General features: G+C 40.2%; 1 protein-coding gene across 2 annotated transcripts in view; it reads right to left on the bottom strand.

Moving 5' to 3' along the window:
* LOC124255481 (gonadotropin-releasing hormone receptor-like) overlaps nt 1–24,835 on the bottom strand; it is a 90,232-nt gene that overhangs the window by 26,830 nt on the left and 38,567 nt on the right. Inside the window, exons 3-5 of one of the 2 annotated variants that reach the window (XM_046689404.1) lie at nt 18,294–18,498; nt 6,321–6,422; nt 2,172–2,454 (exon numbers count right to left, since the gene is read on the bottom strand). In XM_046689404.1, the coding sequence (XP_046545360.1) occupies nt 2,172–2,454; nt 6,321–6,422; nt 18,294–18,498 (590 nt within the window). The remainder of the gene's footprint in view (nt 1–2,171; nt 2,455–6,320; nt 6,423–18,293; nt 18,499–24,835) is intronic. The other variant, XM_046689405.1, reaches the window with a different exon arrangement.

The raw sequence follows: 24,835 nt of genomic DNA on the forward strand, positions 1-24,835 counted from the left end.
TTCCCTTACGTTTTGTCGGTTGTACATATGGCAAATGTGCAAGTTGTAAATGACATATCTTACGAATACTTTTTTGCAAGACATTGAACTTTTTGGATAAGAAATGCACTTTTCCTCTTGTCTATTTCATAGTTATAGTCGTTCAGTCGTAGAGCATACAGATTATAAAACGTAGGTGGCATGCTTACGGTTACACATCATCCTATTATTCTAACTGTCCTATTTATTGAATAGGAGACGTCGCCTGACAACTCCATATGCGGTGTTATTTCTTATAGTTTGCATACCTTCTATAGTTCACTGGAACTTACTTTTCTAATGAAAATTTGGAGCTTCGCATACCGGTATGCTTACAGTTTACGTAAACACCCCGTGTCATCCATTTTCACTTTATCCTTCACTGTTTATGTCTTAATGCATCTTTCACGACTGCTTTTAGAAACGTGAATTTAGTCATAAACATATTACATGACCATACTGACCTACGACATCGCGGCTTTCATGCGGGCAACTGTCTATTTGATCGCGTTTGTTTTAGCTGTTATATAGATGATCTGACCCGAATGTTGATATGTTTGATATCAGAAAACAGGAGTGAGTGAGTGAGTGAGTTTTACACCGCTTTTAGCAATATTCCAGCAATATCACGGCGGAGGACACCAGAAATGGGCTTCACACATTGTACCCATGTCTTCCGCGTGACGAGCGGACGCTTTAGCTATTAGGCTACCCAACCGCCCTCAGAAGACAGGAGTGCGAGATTCTGTTGATTTTGAAAATTCAAACCCATTCTTCCAACGTTCAGTTTGTCGACAGTAATTACCAGCACACTGAATATACAAACACTAACCAGCTTCAGATCGGGAAGAGTGATTTGGTTTGATTATGACGTGAAGGTAACCGACATTGTCATAATAGTCGGTTACACAATGTGAAGGAATTTCATTGTACCGATATCTCGATCAGGAAATAAGGACTGCTCAAAAGGTAATGATCATTTTGTTGTGATGTCGTCTCCTTAAGGATCTGCGTCTTCTCACATCTACTTTTTTGTTTGATATGTCTATATGTACTGAATAAATATGCTAGGGACCATGCATATTTTCATGAAACTATGCGCTCAGTTTTTACTACAAAAAAATGTCATGAACATACATGTATGACTAATCAAGTTCTTTGTTCGGTTTATTAGTGCGGGAGGTTTGTAGAATGTCGGAAATTGAAATGTAATCTAGAATTCATTATTTAGCACGTATACATGAGGCTTTTAGAGTAACAAAACATTTTATTCCACCACGTAAACATTTACGTACATTTAATGTTCTACTGCCTCGATGTTATTGATGTCTCAGATTTGAACCAGTTCTATGACCTGATTAAATTGCTCAGAAGCATTGAAATGTTTAGTGCCCGTCCAAAATCACCCAGCCATACTAAGCCGAGAATTTGGTCTTGTCGGGAAATAGCACATTTAAGTCGTTGAGCCTAAAACCTTAAGAAAAGAACAGTTTTCCAATACCGAACTGATGTAAATGGTGTTTGGGCCAAAGTCATGCGCTCTTTTGTTGTTGATAATACATTTATTGTAGGAGAACGAATCGAAATGATCGACAACCTATTCGGATCGCCGCGTAATGCCTTGAAGCATACAATGACGTTGGGGATAAAAGAATTTAAGTAATGATAATCGTTTCTAAAATGTCATTAGGAAATAAAATATAGGAGAAAATCGTTGAGTGTAATAGGAAATCACCGGCATCGCGTGACCTAATTTTTATAAATTCTATAAAAAGAACCACGTGTTATTTGGGTAAGACCCCAGACAATTCATCTTGTAAAAAATTATTCCCAAGTGAGGATACAGGGAAGTATTTCGGCGATGAAATGTCTTTTAATGTATTGTTATAGCATACGATTTTACTTTAACAAACTGCTACATGATTGTAAAAAATTATGTCGTAGTGATAGAATTGATGCAAGTAGAATATTGTTTTTGGTTAACTAATTTCTCTCGCAGGTTTTCAAATAGAAAGGTAGAACACCGAAAATATGACGCATAGGTATTGTAAGACAGCTGGGATAAGTATACTAGAGTTAGTATAAAATATGATGGATTAATATTTGTTAGTACTCGCCCTTTCAACTTCCAAATGCCTTCTCTACAAACTAACCTTGCTGTGTTCACCTTGCATAGCTGGAAGGCTCCGTAGATCATAGGATTGAGCAGCGAGTTGGTCATCCCGATGAAAAATAACCACAGGTTTGTCCTTGGGTTAAATTCTTCCCAGAAGAAGGTTGAACAGATGAAGAGAACGTAATAAGGAGACCAGCAGACGACAAAAGCTAACACTATCACTATGGACATCCGGAGGGACTTCCGCTTTGCCTTGCGCAGTAGGTTACTCCTCACGGGTCCTCGTGAAAACCCGTTCGATAACGTTGATGTGATAGACTCTGCAAAAATAACATCACTGGTGGGTTAGTATCAGTCTTACATTTGGCAGTACGCGGTATCCCTCATTGATGATGGTATTGTTGAAGAAAGCCTCACAGGCGTCTTTCATTGTAAACACATATAAGTTCGAAAATCAAAAGGTCATGTTTTGTTTATAGTCCGAAATTGTAGCGTTAATAAGTTTTTATAACATGAATACATTGAATCCGGTGCGTGTTTCCTTATGGGTAATCTTACTATGGAAAATTTCGGGCTTAAAACATTTAACAGGAGAAAGTCTGTTCTATTTGTTGACATCAACTACTTCACATAAACAATGTAAAATTGTCCGCACGCTAGGAAATGTCGTTGCCTTCACATCTCATAAAGATCTAAGCGATAATTAACGTTGGTGCTTCATCTCAAAGTAAGAGTTCCTGTGCTTATTCTTCCAGTGTTCATTTGATTTGAACTGAATCGTTGCATTAAAGACTAAAACCAAAAATATTTGGAACAAAAAAATCAAAGCGTGCACTAAAAATACTGCAATAACCTTTCATGCAGGAAAACAATTAAAGACAAAAAAATTGTCTTAAAGACTTTAATTGTTTGTAACGGCTTACTTGACTGAATGAATTGGCTCCTTTAAAGAGGCGTCTTTATCATTCGCGAACAAATAACACTTTGATCATTGTATGTTACGGCAGAGGGTCCTTTGATGTGTAGATGACTGATTTAATTTGAACCAGCGAGTGATGGCCTTACGAATGCAGAGCCAATACCATTCATGAGAATGTGTCTTTCTGAGCCAGAGGTAGTCTGCGCCAGTCCATCAGTTGTCAGTTCAGTAGGTCACAGGAGCCTTTGGCCAAATCAAGCGAAAACCAATCCTCTAGACGAGGCTATCGACTGAAAAGACGTTATATATAATGAGACCAACTACCTGAATCTACGTTGTGAATGGTCTTCATGAGTGATGAGCATTACCTTGATGGTATATTTTATTACACATAGTTTGGTTATGTAATTTACACACAGTTGCGTTTTGCTTTTCAAACACCAATACCAGGCAGTGTTTGCTGGCCGTCTCTTTCACTGATTACGCACGGGCAACTATATGTTGCGTATTGACATGGGATGATGAGCCACCTTTGTGGTTTACACAACGGATTGCATGATTGGCAAAGTGCATTATGGTGTGTCACCTCTGGCCGATGAGAGGTCACTCTGTAAACAATGTTTGGGATACAGCTATTCTTGTAACATTGATTTCTTTCTAATTGTGCATATGATACCATAGTTATTATAATACGCGTTCCGGATTAGGTGCTTTTTGGGATGCTGTTACAACATTCACGGTATATCTTTCACCATTAAGAATATTGGTGGCTTAAAGCTACACGTTAAGCCGTGAATGTTATTGAAACATAACAACAACGCAAGTTTTCACATTAGTTTAACATAAGAACAAACGTTGATGGGTCAATATCATGAATGGTAATGTGAACAAGGTATTATAACACAGTCATCGCTGAGCATTGATCCAGAAAAACCCCAACTCATCCCTCAAGAATTACATAAAAAAGTTAGTGAGAGAGTTCTAGCTTAATTATTGACTGTTATATTCAGCAATGGTCCCATTTAAGATATCCCAGAGGTTTCTTTTGGCCGTGGCGTCACCCAGTGGGTGATGCGCCGCAATAGCCTGTTGAATATTATTGCTCACCCATTCACTGATTACTGACGTTTATTAACGCTCCTGTTGAATACTTTATTTAAAACTATACTTGCTTTTTTTCCAAGGAATCATTGGTTCTACGGAATTCATTTTTACAGATTGAAAGTTCCCCATTCTCCTATTATAATATTGAAAACAAAGTCTTTTGAACTCTCTTTAAGTAGCTTTAAATATCTCTTCTATTACCACGTGAGAACTTTCACAACTTTTCTCTTTTAATGTGAATGGAATATTACTTTTGAATAAAAGCGTTTGTAGAGCATTGATCCGTTACGACTTAATGAGTATCGACATCTTAATAGGCACGGCTCTGTATTTCCGAGGAGTTTGGAGCATATGTAACCAAACTCTTGAAATAATGTGTGTAGCCAGCAGCTACATCCTCACCCTTTTAAGCAACTAAGGATTATTTATGCATGTATAACCTGCTCCTGGTTGACAGAATGTTCTGCAGGAACAGCAAATAAGTGACATTTCATCACGACCCCCTTCTGTATTGATTTGATTTTTTTTCAGCGCCTTTCCACTAACCAATCAAAGATTGAATTTGTGCAAATCGACAGAGAACGCCATACAGGGAGATAATACAGAATAAGAGGCGCTTTGATAGGAATAAATATCGCGAGTAAAGATACATTTCTCAAGAGAGTTGTGATAATCATGACAATATCCTGATACTTTCTAAGACTTGCTCCCTATAAAAATACTTACACCGACGTCGAAAACTGTCAGCTGAATCAATTTTAACATCTTCCATTGCCGTTTCTGGCTCTTCCAAAAGATATATGACGCGTATTAATAGTTTGTCTGAGAATACTGCTACGAGACATGGTATATCATTTCAAGGAAGGTTCGGGGAATGTATAAACCAATGTTTAAGGCATCGGCATGACTGACCTTAATGTATCCATCAGGAAAGCATTACGCTCAGGACTAGACCGTCTTTAATATGTCCATCAGGAAAGTACTAGTGTTACGCTCAGTACTAGACCGCCCTTAATATGTCCATCAGGAAGGTGTTACACTCAGGTATAGACCGTGCTTAAAATGTCCTTCGGGAAAGTGTTACATTCAGGACTAGACCGTCCCTAATATGTCCATCAGGAAAGTATCAATGTTACGCTCTGGACTAGACCTCCTTATCATGTCCATGGGGAAGGTGTTGCGCTCAGGACTAGACCGTCCTTATTATGTCCATCAGGAAGATCTGATCTGATCGTCTGATCGTCAATAATACGTCCATCAGGAAGTGTTACTCTTAGGAGCTGATCTTCCTTAATATCACCACCAGGGAACCTCCTTAATATCTCTAAGGTGTTACGCTAAAACTACATGGCCGTCCATGATATGTCAGTCAGGAACTTGTGAACTCTAAGACACATCCGTTCATAACATGTTCATCCGGAAGGTATATATTGTGCTTACACGGTGACCCTTCTTGTTTTACCCTGTTAATGCTGTGCGCCATGCACGGTACCAACACATGCCATTTGTTAACCTCGATCGGTATGACAGGGGATCGAACCACTCCCCTACAGCCATTTGCGCAGACGTTGTATTCGCTACACCTCGGAGGTGGTTTACCAAACGTGTATCATGAGGGAAGACATATTTAGACTGAATATAGAGAATGGATATATACAAGACACCATTGGTATCCCCATGAAATTAACAAGGAAGAACAAAAAAAAAAAGAATGGGGCGAATTGATAACGCCTTTTACATATGTATACGTACCACACAAGGCGGCGCTGGCAATCGAATCAATTAATGTCCATCAGGAATCAGAAGAGAAAGGTGTAATGTGCTGGGCGATGACAGAAGAAACTGAGCTAACTGTTGGATGTGAAAAAACATGAACACCGAAACAAAGACACAACCCTTGCTAACTAGTCTATAACAACCACAAACACAGAACAGGAAAAAGAAAGAATCTTCCAAACGAAATCAGTGATTGTGAAAAAACTGAAACTGCATCATGACACCAAAAATTTAACAAAAAAACACAGAACTGAAAATCCTCACAACAGTCATATCGTCTGAATCGGCAGACTGTCCGAGCTGGTGGTCAAGAACGACAACTGAAGTTATCAAGAACGACAACTGGTGCGGGTTACATGCCTGGTTCTACTGCTACAGTATATATACCTTTGCTGCCGGTGCAGCCCGACATACACATGATGCCTTGGTATGTCTGCCACTGATCTGCACAACGAGGCCTCTTGGGGAGGCACGATATCCCATCTAAAACTGAACAAGAAATGTATATAAGGTAAATTCATCAGATCATGTTATTCCAAGAATGAATAATACACAGCCTATTTGTCAGTCTCTTTGATCCGCGTAGATCTCCGTTGGTCATATGAAATCAAGAATCGGGAAGATAAACATACTAAACATTCCATAAAGAAAACCTTGGTTAGGAGGCAGCACGATATCATGTTAATCATTAAATCAAATCTTTTCCAGAGATGTTATGAACTACTCTTGATGATAGACACAAGACACAAACAGATAATGTTTTTTACGCTTAAACGTGTTGAGGGTGTGGTCTGTATTAGTTCAAATATTTGAAACTAATATTTAAATAGCAATACTATGTATAGCATTTACCTAACTTGTTTATCTCGTTAAACGTACAAGTATTTCAATATGAAAGGTACAAGTATAAACCCCCATTCTCAATGCATTTATAGTAACATGAAAGTGACAGCTGTCTTGAAAAACCTAATACAAATAATATTTATCAAAATGTTATTTTCAAGAAATGTTCGATCGAATGTGGTGACAAGAACGCAAAACATCATCAAAATTTAGGGGCATTTCTGATAAAGTTTAAAACAATGGACAGGGAATGGCGAAAGTGGCATTCCACGTTGAACGTATACTGCCTACAAAGGCTCAATGCAACATTCTGAATATAACTCATGGGGCATCGTCGTGACGTCTAGCGTTTCTTATGAGAGATTTCCATCCATTTTTTTGTTGCGGTGGGGTAGCCTAGTTGTTAAAGCGTTCGCTCGTCATGCTGAAGCCCCGGGTTCGATTCCCCAGAAGGGTACAATGTGCGAAGCCCATTTCAGGTGTCCCCTGCCGTTATATTGCTGGAATACTGCTAAAGCGGCGTAAAACTAAAACTCACTCACTCACCCTTTCCATTGACAAAATACAAGCCATTGTACAGGTCGTTTGTGTGGCTTGACTGAGATGAAGTAGAAGTGAGTTATGGTTTGTTTGGATTTTACATTACAGTAAACTGCGGTTTGGACCACTAATATAAGCTCTTTATAACAGTATTTAGTTGAACGCATTTCGACTGACACATAAATCAGATGACCAAGGCACAAAAAAACCCCTTCTCGTTATATACAACCGCTTCGTTATAAACATATGTGTCTGTATTTTAGCATGTGTACTTCGTCGACTTCCACAGGAAGATACTGAGGTTCTGGCAAATATTAGACGCTCTTGCGCTTCTGTTTAAACAGATTTCAAGTTATTTCACATTTCATGTAGGAATTATTTCCGATACAAACAACGATCGTTCATACATCAATGCATGTACACTTGCCGGGGTATCAGGTATGATCGGGTATGCCTTACGCGAATACACATAATGGAAGATACGTATCTAAGTTGGTTATCCTACTATAGATTGCTCATTTCACAATGTCACAATCTTTGGCGTCTCAAACAAGAAGTGACGTTATCCTGTACTGTTTCAATGAAGCAATCTACATCATCATGTTGCTTAAACTAAATAATCAGATTTGATGATATACAGGGAAAAGTGCAAAGATCAGATTGTAATATCTACAGTCGATCTTATAAATACTGTTGACATAATCACATGTTCGCATTTCTGAATCAAAGTTCGGTTGACACTACAGCATGGATTGTGAAACCAGACATCACACAAACACTCTGGTATCAATAACCAAGACGAGGACACAGTTTAATTGAAATGGACAAATTGAGATCGTACACCACACTGACGATCTTTCATACCCAGCAAGACGCCTCGGGGTGTTTCAGATAGTCTAATACATCTCACACTTTGAGGAGTCGGATTGCCATTGACAGAATATATGATATCAATCACCTAGCAGCGAAGGGATTCGCGAAGGCATTTTTGCCCGGAGCTGCCGTATTCTGTTCACGGGAAAGCATACAGCCGGATTGATCTTGTCGTCAATGTTATCCCTCATATAGGTTTTGCTGGATTTGTACAAGAAATGGAACTATGGCCAGACTTCTGAATGTCATTTGCGTGTCCATGCATGTATAGAGTCTTACTAAAGCTAAGGTAACTTTCATTAGTAACTAAGTGGGTCCATTAAGTAAATGAGTGCGTGAGCACTCCGGTTTGAACAGTGTTCCTGTTCTTTGGTTGGTTATTAACGCCGCAGCATTCGGTAAGAGGCGACGCAGATATCAGAGTCTGACATTTGCCACTTCGTTGAAAACAATGAAACTGATGTGGTACAAAACCTGCAAACATAATTGTGCTGATCTGGGATTCGAACACATGATCACATGTGCACACTTCGCTGCGATTAACGGCGCCTCAGACGACGTGGTGCCCTGTTGATAATGTTGAAAAAGATACATGCCCCTTTTTTTATAAAGTAAGAATTAACTGAACACTTTTCTGGCTCAGAGCGCCGCCTCGTTAATCCAGACAGTACCACTGTCAGTCATGGTGATATGTGAGTAAAACGTACATTACGTGTAATGATAAATAGAGTTTTGTCCTTTTCTCGGCACTAACGGGATACCCTGTATGAAGCGCCCAGTCATACGATACACGGATACGTAAGGATTAGGATAAAAGGTGCCTATTTGATTTCTTGGACGTTTTTCTGTTTAATTAGTGTGGGGTCAATGGGTATTCAGGATCACTGCGCATGGCTGGATATAAAAGTACCAAATGGTACATCAGAGACACAGGACGTGACCTTCATGCATGATGCATATGGGTACTTCAGAGGCACAGAACGTGACCTCATGTATGATGCATATGGTACATCAGTGGCACAGGATGTGACCTTTATGTATGATGCATATGGGTACATCAGTGGCACAGGACGTGACTTTCATGCCTTCATGCATAATGCATACGGGTACATCAGTGGCACAGGACGTGACCTTCATGCCTTCATGCATGATGCATACGGGTACATCAGAGGCACAGGACGTGACCTTCATGCATGATGCATATGGGTACATCAGTGACATAGGACGTGACCTTCATGTATGATGCATATGGTACATCAGTGGCACAGGACGTGACCTTCATGCCTTCATGCATGATGCATATGGGTATATCAGAGGCACAGGATGTGACCTTTATGCATGATGCATATGGGTACATCAGTGGCACAGGACGTGGCCTTTATGCATGATGCACACGGGTACATCAGTTACAGAAGAACAGCTAACAAGCAATCAGGGTTTTGTCTCTCAACAAATCGCATGCCACTTGACAAAACATTGACTCATTTAGAAATAAAGAAAACTGCTAATCTTCTTTTTTCATTTTCAAACTTCTGTAATGCGATTACTGAAATCACTAAGCTGACGCCTGGGGTTGAGCTCATCATGAGAACCATAATGAGGAAGTGACGCTCCATTGGCTCAGATATTACAGCAACACCACAGAAACCAGCATATAATGGAACAGGAAAAGACAAATTTAAACTCTGAACAACGGTCCCGATACAGAACGATAACATTAAGTCAAATCACACACATTAACGACGTATGATACAGTAACTAATACTTTTGTTCTGGCTTGGCTTCGGTCAGGTCATCTGACATTGTTATGAACATTGGTTCACGATTACACGAGTTGTTGCATGTATTTGCGAGCAGCAACTGTCTGAGCTCCCGGGAAAGTAACATTATGCAACATGTCAACAAGCTTACTGCAAAGTCAACTGGCAAAGATATCTTTTTTCATATGTTTAAATGAGTCTGGTCCAGACTCCATACCGTCGGGGTTTGATATTACACAATCAGCCAAGTCATCCAGGAGAGTCACCCAATCTATTCGATACTCATCTACGATAAACGTTGGTTGCTGGAGATCTGTTCCAACCTAAATACCCACTGGGTCTCACGGAAAGCCTAAGATACCGGAGACCTTCGTGCATTTGCCTACGGTGGTGTCATGATTATATGATTGAGTTACGGTATTTAACTAGCTATATCTTCAGTTTCTTCACATGGACTCCTAGACATGTCTCTTCTTGACAACTTGTGAATTTCACGTTATCACGTTTCACTCTGTACCCGCTAGCGGTTACATATTGAAGGCTGTTGTGGCTTTTGTGTAGTCATTTCCTTTGTAATGACCAGGATGCAAGTTTCAGATGGTAGCTGCTTTCAAGTTAGTTTCGGTCTTGACTTTACGTTACGTCCTTGTTGGCATCAGATTCGAGGACAACAATTATTGAGCAGGGTCGTACGTTGCTTTAAGACATGTAACATCACGACGGACGTCTCACTGATATGATGTGTACTGGGCCCGTGAAGGTCCGGCTTAGAATGAGCCTTCAGTAACCCATGCTTGTCGTAAGAGGCGACTAACGGGATCGGGTGGTCAGGCTCGCTGGCTTGTTTGACACATGTCATCGTTTCCCAATTGCGCAGATCGATGCTCTTGATGTAGATCACTGGATTGTCTGGTCCAGACTTGATTATTTACAGACCGCCGTCATATAGCTGGAATATTGCTGATTGCGGCGTAAAACTAAACTCACTCACTCATATCTGTACTGGATGTCATAGATCGATCATCAGCTTACCGTGGAATGACTAACCATCATTTTATCTTAAACGCTTTCTAAAAGTTAATGTAAAAGTGCTCATCGGTTTGCTTGTTTGCTATATGACGTCTGTAAAAACCGAGTCTAGATAGTCGACTAGATAGTCCAGTGATCGACATGATGGGCATCGATCTACGCAACTGGAATACGATGACATGCGAGTCTAACAACTCGATCCCGTTTGTCGCCTCTTACGATAAGCATGGGTTGCTGAGGACCAATTCTAACCCTGCTAGTCACGGGTGTGCTCATAGATTGTTGGTACTGTTGCCAAATGGTGTGTGCGTTTGTCAGTTGTAAGAACCATGTCACGATTACTTGCTCCAGTCATGAATGATGTTCCGCATGTTCAGTTGAATAGTTTCCTCATCTCCAACGTCAGCCCAGCGATGGTCAATTAATAGATACGAAAGGCACCACAGCAGGAAATTCAATACCTTCTCATCCATACATAACCTTGTTATATCGAAACAGAACTGGAAGGAAATATGTTCCAAAATGGACTCTGTTATACTGTTGACTTTAACAACATCAAAGAAGAATGCAAAAATATAATTAATAAAGATACCATTATACAGATGTGTTTCTGATCTTGGGATTAGTAAAATTGATAAACCCTGCCATGCTTCAAGAATATTCAATTAGAGGAACTGTCTCTGAAGCGGATAGTCTAATTTCTCTGACGTTTCACCGGCGAAAACCCCATCCAATAAAACCATGCAAACCTGAAGTTAATCCTTATTTGTGGACAAATGATAGCAAATATGTTTAATGGGACATATGTAAAAAAACCCACAATAGGTACAACAAAAACGCATTCAACTTCAACGCTTTTTCGCTTAGTTCCATCAAGCATTTCCAAACTATTACAATTAACCAAAACATTTATTGCAAGTGCTGGGTTCGACGAGAGAATAGTCAGTACACCGGCTCCAGATGTCTTCATCTCCCTTGCTGCCTACGGGTGTGCCTAATGGTGCATAGACAAACGGATATGAGAATCGACAGTTGAAGCAAAAGCGGCGAGGACATTATCAGTCAGAAGAAAGAGTCTTTTCTTGATAATGACTTCAACACCTACCATCACATTACCAAAAGGTCAATATCAGTATTAGAAAACACTGTATTCAATACCTCATTAAACAAGCAATTATGGACAACGTGCCAGGGTTAGAATCTTTGACATTTTGGATATCAAGAGATGAAAACATTGTGAATAACGAAAATTGTTAGTCATAAACAGGTTGTGTCTTCATATGGTTCTTTCCGGAAAACTAATTTAAAAATCAGATTAATACGTACAACAGGCATCGTTTCATACAGGACAATATAGTTACCTTTGTTTCCTAAATAAGGTAAGTATCAAAGGAAATAATTATCCTGCCGGTTTACTGGATAAATGTGTCTACTGCCCTTCTTAATGTCATATAATGATAAGGAATCCAGCGAACAAAGATCCCGATACCGAGTCATGATCGATTGCTCAGAAAGAGTGAGTTTATTTCTGAAGGCATATTCTCTCTACCTGAGTTGATTAGCAAGAATAAAGAGTGATTCAAGTCAGTCACGAGCATTTTGCAAACTATTGTTGTCTAATGAAAAAGAAAATTGGGTACCTACGTTCTATCCTACGGTTCGTCAGGAAAAGGATTCAATGGCTTTGTCAGGAGGCAAATGTACAAGATCTGCATGACATTTGAAAATGATTGCCGTGTATGCTATGATGAGTCACCCCTGGGACGTATTTCATCGTAGGTGCTGCTGAGAGCTGGAATGGCGTTGTACATTGCGGATCCTATATTATCTACTTTTATCGTGCACGGTGGAGTAATATGAATATTACATGGTTTTATGGGCAATTACGGCTATTGATGTTACCGATGTAAACTCAGTACACTCAGCTACTTTAAACACCGCACAGTTGATGCACAGATCAGGTGCTGTGAGTGTTTCAGTTACCTGGCTTTATCCAGACCTTTATAAACCGTGACGGGTAAGATTAAACGGTGCAGAAATAACAATGGGGAAAAATAAATAAATTTATAAACAATTATTGTACCAATGTAACTGATTGAACACGGACTTTTCAAGTCGAACAAAGCTTTAAACACAAAAGGTGGCCAAAAGGGGGCCAGATTTCGCTATTACATGTATGCATCCATTAAACGTGGTAGGAACCTATGGTCTAAGCTTCGAATCCCGGTTCGTACTGGTCAGTATGTTTCCAGGTTTGTGTTTTCCAAATGGATTTGCTATATGAACTGTATCACTTCTGGCTTTTCTCTCGGAATACTGTAAGAGTTCAGCTACAATACCGACACAGTTTAATCATTTGACTCCCTCATTATCAGAACAAGACATGGACATTATCCTCAGTTGACAGTAACCCGTGAAGGTCCGGGGTTAGAATGAACCTTCAGTAACCCATGCCTGTCGTAAGAGGCGACTAACGGGATCGGGTGATCAGACTCGCTGACTTGGTTGACACATGTCATCGGTTCCCAATTGCGCATATCGATGCTCATGCTGTTGATCACTGGATTGTCTGGTCCAAACCCGATTATTTACAGACCGCCGCCATATAGCTGGAATATTGCGGCGTAAAAATTCACTCAGTTGAAGTAAAGGCTGGGACGAAATATCACAACAACTACCCCTTTAATTGTTATATAATGTGATGGCGAACTAAATGTATCACTGTAAAACATAGCTGTTCATAGTATTTGTTCAGAAAGCTCATTTATGCTTTCTGGAGTCCGATAAAGCAGCCTTTCCAACTAACTTGCGTTCATTTAAACGACAGGAATTTGAAATAAAACTCTTTATGTAATTTCAAGATTAGAAATTTGCCTGTCATCAAAATTTAAATCTGAAGTTATCTTTTAGATTTAAACACGGATCATGTAATCAAGAAGGCAATATGAGATGTTCAGTTTTTTCTTGACTTGGAAAACTGCTGGCTCAGTGTCTTGGTAACCAATAATGTTCTTTGAAATCACGCGTGATCTTGATGAAAGAGAACTATTCACTTTCATTCCTGGTAACTCGAGAATATCTGCAACATGTTTTTGAACAGTTTTTGTTATTTCAATGACGTTTCATGTATTTGCGGCGTAGGTAGAACAGGAGACATGTTGGCATTTTGAAAATGTATACTCGGCGTCATTAATAAAGGGTCAATTTCTTTAAAGTTGTAAAATCTTCGTTTTTGTTTGAAAAATATACAACTGAATGTTTTACAAAGTCTTTTTACAGTATGAAAAAACACATCAGGCCATTGAAATGTCATTATTACGTTCTTTAACGTCCGATACATTATGTTACACATGGCACACTTTTATTCAAATTGTCAATATAGAAATCCACCTGCCACTTAATGTCAATGATTTGCGCGTGCAAGTCGCTCTATCCATGGAGAGTGGAGGACAATACAAAATTAATGCATTGATGCTTTTTCACTGTCGTTCACGGTTCGGGTCCCTGCTTGAGATCGCAGCTTAAAATGAAGGCTATAGGCCTTTTGGAATCTGGTCAAACGCACCGGCAGGTTGCTGTCCGCTTTAATGTGAGTCAGAGTGCTATTGGTAGACCGTGGCAGAGATTTCCAGCCAATGAGTCCCCTGGAATATGCACGTCGACCAGGTCGCCCCAGAGTCACAACAGTCTGAGAAGATAGGCACATAATTAACACTGCGTTACGTAATGTTGTTCAGATTCCTTAACGCAGCAGATCTTCAGACAGAGCACAATTTTAACAATGTAAGGATATCCAGGAGCACCGTTGGTCGACGTTTAAGGGCAGCCGTACTCCGCTGTATGCGACCTGCAGTTCGTCCACCACTAACACCACGTCACAGGTAGGCGCGTTTGAGATGGAGTAGACATCATGGACGCTGGAATCAACGTCAATGGCCTCTTGTGCTCTTCACAGATGAAAGCAGATTGAATTTGTCCTTCCAAGATGGTCGGCAGAGGATTTATCGTCGGAATGGAGTGCGAATCACAGATGCAACTGTGGCCACGCACAACCGATTTGGCGGGGGTCTGTCATGGTTTGGGCTGGGATAACTGCTACTGGACCTGCTCCACTGCACGTGGTCGACGGTAATCTTACCGGGCAGCGTTATCGGGACGAGATTCTGGCTCCTATAGCAGTAACCATTCCTGCAAGCTATGCATCGACCCGCTTTAGTGCGAGACGACAACGCTAGGCCTCATATGGCCACGATTGTCACTGAATTCCTTAGGCAGCACGGTCTGGCCGATGGTGTGGCCAACATGCTCGCCAGCCTCAACCCAATTGAGTATGACTGGGATGAACTCGGTCGACGTGTGTACACACGTCACTCAACACCAGTGGATCTCCCAGGACTCTGCAGAGCTCTAGTAGAGGAATAGAATGCGATTCCGCAAGCTCTATCTATGAACTTGATACGGGGCAAGTGAGCGAGTTATAATTTATCGCCACATCGGCAATATTTCAGCCATATCGTGACGAGAACAATTAATAATTATATTAGGGATCAATAAAATTAGAAAATATATACCTGTTGACGAAGAACAGTAAAACTACTAGTGTCTCACAGATATCCATTTAAACCTAGTAATTAAATCTAAAACATTTTAACTAGAAATGACAATACAATGTACAAACAGGCTATATATTGCCAACAACTGAATGACCGAGTGCTTCATGTTTGTCATTTTCATTTTGGGGGGTTGGTCTATAGAAATGATGTTTGCTAGTGATGTTTGAACTTTTTGTCTGCGTGTCACGATGTGTCACGTTTGTCAACACAATAAACATTATGCTGACACTCTTAGGTCCATTATTTCTGAGAAACTTTTATTTACATGTGCTATATATCATTTGACCCTTCATTTATAACGCCTGGTATATATCAGACTGGTAGGTAACTGTTTATTATTGTTAAATGTATTTCTGCAAGAAGGTGCCTGTTAGTCACTTAGGGATGTTATTGGGATGTTACACCATTTTTAACAATAATCCTCGATTGTGGGAACACCACGACCGGACTCCAGACATTAAACCTGTGTACCGCCATCGAACCTTTGCCATTGTTTTACCATTTGGACTCCCCTAACGATAAATCGGATCCGGCGATTTGAGTAATGTTTCTGAATGACGCCTAGCATGCTGTTTCAGTTGACAGCATAAAATAACCCTCCTCTGTTGTCATATTTGAAAACATACTTATTTAATATATTCACTGAATGGAACGCAAATCTAATATCTTGTCGGGGAAATGTGTCCTATGCTTCAGAAAGCAGTGATATAAGAGGCCCAAGAGACCTGTGCTATTTCTCATCCACACAATTGTAGACTGATTGATTGGAATTGTGCAACACCAGGTCAATCTGTCGTGGTCATAAGCGACCGTAAGGTATCATTCAAACCTCTTCTGTACACCAATTAAAACTTCTTAGCAGGTAGGGTAACACTTCTGAAGACAAAAATAACGATTCTCGACCCCTAATGCATTGCTTTAAGGGCTTTAAGGCGTAGCCTAAAGGTTCCAGACGTTGACTCGTAGAGCCGATAACCCCGGTTCTGTTCCTGATATGATCACATTGCGTTCAGTAGATTGGAAGTGAATGTGTCACACTCTCACATTACTGAGGTAAGAGAACGCATCTTAGATGAGATATGGGGTGGGATTTCAGTTTATGTAAGTTGATGGTTGGCATCAGCAAATGCTACTTGCAAAGTAGTTCCATTAGACTTTTTAACTCTCATGGTCTCCATAAAATATGTTTATTCTTTGCTCCATAAATCCCAGTGTGAGATTCAGGTGTACGTCAAACTATGCTTGTCGTCTTAGGTTTAGTTACTGAGATTGCGTCTCAATAAACTACGACCTCGTCGACAGTTTCCCATCAATCCCATACCTTAACATAGACGGTACCCTGGTCCAGACTTACATACAACCAAGCTGCATGGGGTTTTAATATTACTTAGTGGGGCATGAAGGAACAACACACACACACACGCACACACACACACACACGCACACACACACACACGCGCGCGCGCGCGCACACACACACACGCACGCACGCACACACACAGAGTGTACTCCGCCGCCATATAGCTGGAATATTGTTGTTTCTGGCGTAAAACTAAATTCAGTCACTCACGCTGTGTACTCGATCTACACAATGATTTAGTGGGTTGGTTAGTTATTTAACGCCACACTGAGTGGGGGAATTGACTTTGTGGGGAAATGACTGGATCCCCTCAGCAATATTCCAGCTATATGGCGGCGGTCTGTAAATGATCGAGTCTGGACACTCCAGAGATCAGCAGCATGAGCATCGATCTACGCAACCGGGATACGATGACATGTGTTAACCAAGTCAGCGAGCCTGACCACCCAATTCTGAAGACCAATTCTAACCCGGATCTTCACGGGTCTGTACAGATCTCGTAAATTTGAGTACCGTGTGTGTATAGATTTACCAATGTCCTGGTATTTACTGTTATGTCTCTTTTCATTCAAATTTATATTTAGCATTCGTCTGGAGGACCGGGTTCTTGGAGTAATTGCTTCAGTGCAACAGAATTGCTTCTCGTCGCATCGGTCATATTTCACTGTACTGCATCAGTTACGATGTCATCACTATGGAATCCTAGCAGGGACATTGTCGCATTCCCACTGTTGTAGTAATTTCTGTATGTAATCAATATTTCAACGAAGCGTGACAATGCTTAGCGACAAATGGCCAAAATATCGCATTGACTGGCTTTAGTTAATTTTGACACTTTGCTTGTTTTGGTAAGTGCGATAACGCGGCAACGCGACAGTGTCCGTTATTGGATTACATATATTCCCTCCTTAATCATAATAAATGTTTCAGTTCGTTCTGTTGTAAAACAAACAGTCCAAAATATCAGATTCCAATGTATTCGATAATTCGAGTTTACAGTGATGGCTGCATCAGCACGGTTATAATGATGACTATACATTCAATGATTAACAGCGGGACGATCGTTTCAGTTGTTTCATCTGCGGGAATGAAACAACACTGCGCAGCGAAAAAAGAGCTTTATTTGCCCGATGCATCTATGACGCAATTCCAAATATCTAAGACCACATTGGTAATCAGATTATACACGATGAAACACTCCGAAATCCGCAAAAAACTCGATGCCAGGAGAGGTAATTTGTATAAATCAATTATTTTCGGTAAAAGTAGAAAACTAATTTTATCTTTTATATAATGTTATTCTATTTCGTCAAGTATTCCAATAAAGCCACATCATACGCACCTGTGAATTCTTTTGACTTTCTGGATATTGTGCAGAAAATTAATCCATAAGCCGTTCCTATGGTAACAAGTGGAATGACAAACATAAGCAGTAGGGAGGCGACGGTGTACAGCTGGCTTTGCCACTCTCCAGCGTACGATCCGAAAGTTACACACTGGTAAAAGTCTTCAACAAATGGTCCTCTTTTCACGTTGAATATAATGGCCTGGAACGAGAAAGGAAATATGTTGTTAGTACCACAAACATTAACGACACAGATGTTGGACTTCTAAACTGCTCTAGATTAAAGTACACTAGTGGCATGCATACTCTCTTAGCTCACCTGGCTAATATTCAAATAAGCGTATGTCACAACCTGTCGTCTCCGTTGTCGTCTGTAGGCGTTTTTCTCAACCAATAATGCAACAGTTTGCGTCTTTGCAAATAAGGACACCTGGATTTTATTAAGCGGGTGGAATTTATGTTCACCGCGGCACTAGAAACACACATTTCTGACCTTTACTTGTTGACTCGTTTTTTAAATGTACTGCAAAAAAAAGAAATATATGATTGATAGTTTCGCTTAACTTGTTTCGTGATGTTTTAAATTTGATTCAAGCTTGACACACTGACAATACCCGAATTATCGGTGCATTCTTGTCCATTCATATCTACTGATAATGCTTGACCGATGCATGTACTTTGGTTATACAAACGTTTCAACCTGTGAGCAATGTGAAACTTTCAGAAATGATACAGTAACTGGTTTCATTGTTGATATGGGAATATTAGCAATATAAGACGCAGGCTAGTTAATGTGCACCTAGTTTAAGTACTAGTTAAGTTAGTTAGCTGCATTGATCCTTTTAAAATTAGATTAGATTTAAGTATAATAGTTATTGGTGTTTAAATATATCTTAAGGGAAGAAATACAGTTTTAAAAACGTTTATGTGACACCTTAGATTCCTGCATTTGGCTTCCAACGATCTTTAAAATTAATCATGATTTTGCTGATGGCCGCACCACCGAGAAAAATATTGATAAAAGAGCCTTCTTTCGAAAGCCCAAACGAACATTTAAGGACACTTCAAATGCTGAATGCAGATCTTTCCGCAGAAATCTTGCTGGATAACATTATCAGGAGATCTAAACTTCAGTAGCCCTGTCTTGAAGTTTTCTTTCATAGCGAAGGTATCGACTTTCAGAAACATTGTAATTACATAGGGACGTATCCTTGCAACGGGAATTTTTAATGAGTGCCTGATCTTTCAAGTAATGACTACTCTGGCTATTTCCAAACTTTATGAAAAGCCCAGTCAAACTATAACGATGGATATCGAGTAATTTGGATAAAATGTGTTTCTTTATTAAATATTTAGTGTTGTTTTTATTTCAGTGCTTTGATATGTAATTCTATCTTTCTAAATGCATACCAGTTTCACATATCAGTAACGTCGAATGCAAAGCACATAAATAAAGATTAGGTACCAATCTGAGAAACCTACTGGACTCCTGGAAAATCAGTCATATAAGATTGCTCGTCAAATTACATCGTTGATTTATCACAGACTTAGCTTCAAAGAGGATTTATGGAGTTTTTCGGTTTTTATTTCGATTAATTCAAAGTAATGTTTATGCGAACTCATGCCATACTTGGGTAATGTAACAGGGTAGTCCTCAATCTTCTTTCAACGTCCAAAGAACCAATGAATATTTAGTTTTATGTCAACTCATCAGACAAAGATACTGTAATGCACAATTCCATTGCCATGTTTACATGAATATGTCAGCTGAGGCTAAAAAGGGTTCGAGGTCGCATCCAACTTTTTATGCGAGCCCATTGAGAGCTTAAGTTGAAAACAGTACCCAGATAAGGCAGACTGACCCAGAGTGAGTGAGTGAGTGAGTATGGTTTCACAATTTACGTATTCCAATATGACGGCTGGGGATACCAAAAATGGGTTCACAGATTGTACCCATGTGGGGAATCGAACCCTGATGTCCAGCGTTACGAGCTCACGCTTTAACCACTAGGTTACCCTACTGTCCCCTGACGCCAGACGTTCTCTCCACAACATCACGAGGGCGGTCCTCACAGTATAACGACAGCTGGAACTTTTACACTAACCGGAATGTGTTAAACTGAGTAAGTGAGTATGGTTTTACGCCACTTTTAGCAATACTCCAGCAATTTCACGGCGGGGGACACCAGAAATGGGCTTCACACATTGTACCCATGTTGGGAATCGAACCCGGGTGTCGGCGTTTCGAGTGAACGCTCTAACCACTCGGCTACCCACCGCTCCGGAATGTGTTAAAACTGCAAAGGGTTATAAGTTTAGCTTTTTTATGTTTGAATCCCGTTACAGGAAAAGGGTAGATGTCAACACACTCTATGTCCTTTGAATTACCGCTTACAACAGTCGACTGCAAGATGATTGCTATGTCTCAGACGGTTTTAAAATTCTCCGTAGGATTCATCATAGGTACTAATAGTAAATAAACACACCAATAATAAAGCTGAAACCTTATTCTTTGTACGATTCCGATTATACTAGGTCATAAGTTTACGAATTGATCAAATCGTGAACAACAAGGGTGTTCGTGCAAACAGTCAATCTATCCCGCCCCACTGGAGGCACCTGTCAAGTGAGTCACAGGCAGGTTACAGACAGGTCAAAGGCACCTCGCAGGTAGGTCAAAGGCAACTCACAGGTAGGTCAAAGGCAACTCACAGGTAGGTCAAAGGCAGACCAAAGGCATGTCACAGGCAGGTCAAAGGCAGGTCAAAGGCAAGTCACAGGCAGGTCAACGACAGGTCAAATGTCCGTTTATTTCAAAATATTTATCTTTCAAATTCCCTTTAGTTTCAAGATATACACTCTCGGATTCACTCGCCCATCAGTTTACCATAATTCATAAACATCCGCAAGGTGTTTGTTATGAACAATTAGAACTGTTATATTAGAATCAGAAATATTCTCGACAATCAATAAAAGCATTTCAGTATAGGTATACAACCTACAGTCTTAAGTCAGCAGTATGATGCTATGTGATCGTTTTCAAGAGTGAAATCGTTCTGTGAAAAAGCGATCTTAGCGCAACGCATATCGTAGGCCTTTCTTAAAGTATGTTAGTTAGTATCACCGTACTAACGTCACTTTGTGAATCGGAAACCTGGACACGTAGTCATAACTGACATGTAGGCTCTTACGTTTCCTTATTATTGGTAGACCACACTACGGCAAGGGCGCATAATGACATTTCCGTACATCCGGGTTCTCAATCACATCGTGATGTTAGCTTATATAATATTATATGTGAAATTTAACATAAATAGTCTTGGACAGGAGTTGATCATAAACATCCTGCAACCCAGTTCAGGATGCATTCTAGATAATGAACACCAACTATCAAATGGCATCATGCAATACATACACGGACTGATGCAAGGACCTGTATTAACGATGAGAAAATTACTTATACATAGGTACCAGTTAAGACATATATGAACGTGTCCGAATGTTCTTATAAAATTATGTTTCGTTCACATACACACGACGCAAGCACGCGCGCACACGCACACACACACACACGCACACACACGCACATGCACATACAGACCTGTTCTTTTGCATGTATTTACGTGATGTAAGCAGATTCTATCCATGGCGACCCGTGAAGATCCGGGATAGAATTGATCTTCAGTAACCAATGCTTGTCGTAAGAGGCGACTAACGGCATCAGGGTCGTTGACACATGTCATAGTATCTCAGTCGATGCTCATGGTGTCGATCACTGGATTGTCTGGTCCAGACTCGATCATTTACAGACCGCAGCCATATAACTGGAATATTGCTGAGTACGGCGTAAAACTAACACATTCACTCACTCTATCCACGGCAATTCCAGTCTTCGTTGCGCATCGATTCGTTTGCAATGAGAAATGGGGTTTCTGTTGATCAACACTATCAGATTTATAGAATCAAACACATTGAGTTATCATATTGATCTCAATCAGACAGAGCAATAACCTTGCTTGAATAAAGTGGACATAGTTACTACTGAGATCTCCCGAGTCCAATTACTGTGGTTCATGTCGTGTGCTGTTTGCCATTGGTTATAATGTGTCTGAATACTTGTGCCAGAAAGTGGCTTTATTTCACGGCTGCCAATACATTTGACAACTACTGCAAATTTATCAGTCAAAAACTACCTCATGCTTGAAATACCTTGGCTTGGATTGTCCAATAAATTGGGATTTGGATGTCTGAGATTGTTTGGGTTCAACGTAAAGTGGTATATCTTCTGTAGTCAGCACTGATTTGTTTACATAATGTGGTAATGTTAAAACGCAGCGGCTATTTTCTGTTTTACGGAAGGCGTAAAAACCCCTCACAATTACTACGTTGGAGTTATGGCATGCATTTCACAGAATTGGAATACTCTGGTGTGAGTCTTCAAAATGCAGTTTCTTCGGAGTATACCCCTTCCTGCTCCTTGTATATTATTCATCTTGTCCTCCATATGGCCAAATTGCTCCAATCTATCGTTGTTATAGGAACCTACGTCAACAGCCTACCCAATCCTCATTCCGTCTCTGGCACAACCACCACTGGTCATAATGAACAGGTTTCACTCATCAGTCTCGCCTTCCCACCCAAGCCCATGGTTCTAAGTATGGTGATCTACCTTCAGTTGTTGGCGACCTATAGCCCGTTTTTATATTGTATTGTCTTCGTAAATAAAATAGTTTTACATGTTCATGCTAGTTTTAGACTCCATCTGTGATACTCCAGTTATTTTACAGTGCTTCGATGACTGATTATTTAGCAACTTAAATTTAATGTTTATGTAAAACATTTCTCGTCACTATATGGCTGAAATTTTGCCGAGGTGACGTTAAATTTTCTCACTCACTCACTCAAGCCTGCATTCCTTCTATCTGTCCAAGCTTCTATTCGCTATCGCTGGTGCTCCCCAATCACGCCTCTAACACTTCCATCTTTCCACTTTCTATTGTTGACGCTGTCCCGCCCAAGCCTGCATCCCTTCTCTTAAACTGTCCATGATCGTACGCTCTATCGCTAACGCTTCAAAATCTATATCTATATAACAGTGTCCGAGTTCTTACTCGTGCAAGCCAGCATTCTTTCATCCGAGCTTCTACGCACTCTTTTTTACGCTTCCCCACCCAAACCTGTATTCCTTCTCTACCACTGTACTGATATACCTACGTATAAAAACCTTTTAAGAGTGAAAATTCAAAAGACATCCTACCATGTATCTACGACTTATATAAATCGAGAACCCGTCAAATAACTTAATTCAGCAGTGCGTATACGCCTCATCTCCACAGTCTTGTGGATCTGCCAGTCAGCCAGATGAGCTCCTACTCCAACTAGGTTTAGACTAGGTGCTCTTGTGCACCGACACCACCACCACCACCACCACCACCACCACCACCACTGTGTGCTTACCTAATACAAAATGCTTCTTCTATTTAGGACTATCTCTGTTCGTCTTCACACCTCCTTTCTACAACTGACCACATCAACTTTAACTGGATCTCACACCCAAGGGGACCAACCACAATGTATAACAAATGTTCTCGGCCTCGGCTCACGCCTCAAATTCCCTGATTACATCGTGTCTGCACACACCGCCAAAAATATTATTCTAAACGACAATTTCACACCTGCTAGATTCAATTACTTTCAAAGTTGATCTTTCTCTGCTCTAGTGAAACAAACTACTTTCATTCAGTAAAGCTGACAGTTATTCGATATGCAAGTAATTGTAATTTCTACCTTCATTACGAAGGTGACATGTGACTTAAATAGACCAATCCATCACTACGTTTTGCCGCACAGTCGAAATGCTGATACACATTAAATGAGTTTCTGTCATTTATGTGCATGTTTTTTTCTGATATGAGTCTTGATATGAAATTGACCTCATAGGTCACAATTACATTCTCATTACAACCGGGCTTCAGAAAAGTGGTAAACGTTTCCGACCTGCGTCACTTCAGGCTGTCATCCCAAATAAAGCCAATATGCGAAATAAATGACAGATTCACGAGAACAAATGCAGTCTAAAACTGTGTATGATTAAAAGATCTGAAAGATCATTCTTTAAGTTCCAACTCGAACATTGACAGCAACAAGTCTAAACTACACTACCTCGTTAAGTGGCATTAAAGGGACTGTGACATAAGTACAATGTACTTGGCTTAGTTATTACAATGTCATTTGGCTTTAAGATCCGAGGCTTTGAGAATGTGCAACCAACCTGTCTACTACAGAGATAATTGATGTTGCGAAATTCGCCTTGGATCCTTTGTGGAAATGCCACATTGAATAGAATTGTACCTATTGATCAGGAATCCTGTGCGGATGACATTTCCAAAATTGACAGCTCAAAGACAAAAATGATGTCCAAAGCTATTCCCCATTTTCACTTCTACGATGTGTACCGGATGTTTTTCCCATTGAACAATTGACTTGCGTTTGCATGTGCTTTTGACGGGTGCTGCCTTTGGATAATAATAAATCAGATT

The sequence above is a fragment of the Haliotis rubra genome, unplaced genomic scaffold (genome assembly GCF_003918875.1).
Source record: "Haliotis rubra isolate DU_JTF1 unplaced genomic scaffold, ASM391887v1 Scf60, whole genome shotgun sequence".
In the NCBI taxonomy this organism is placed as follows: Eukaryota; Metazoa; Mollusca; class Gastropoda; order Lepetellida; family Haliotidae; genus Haliotis; species Haliotis rubra.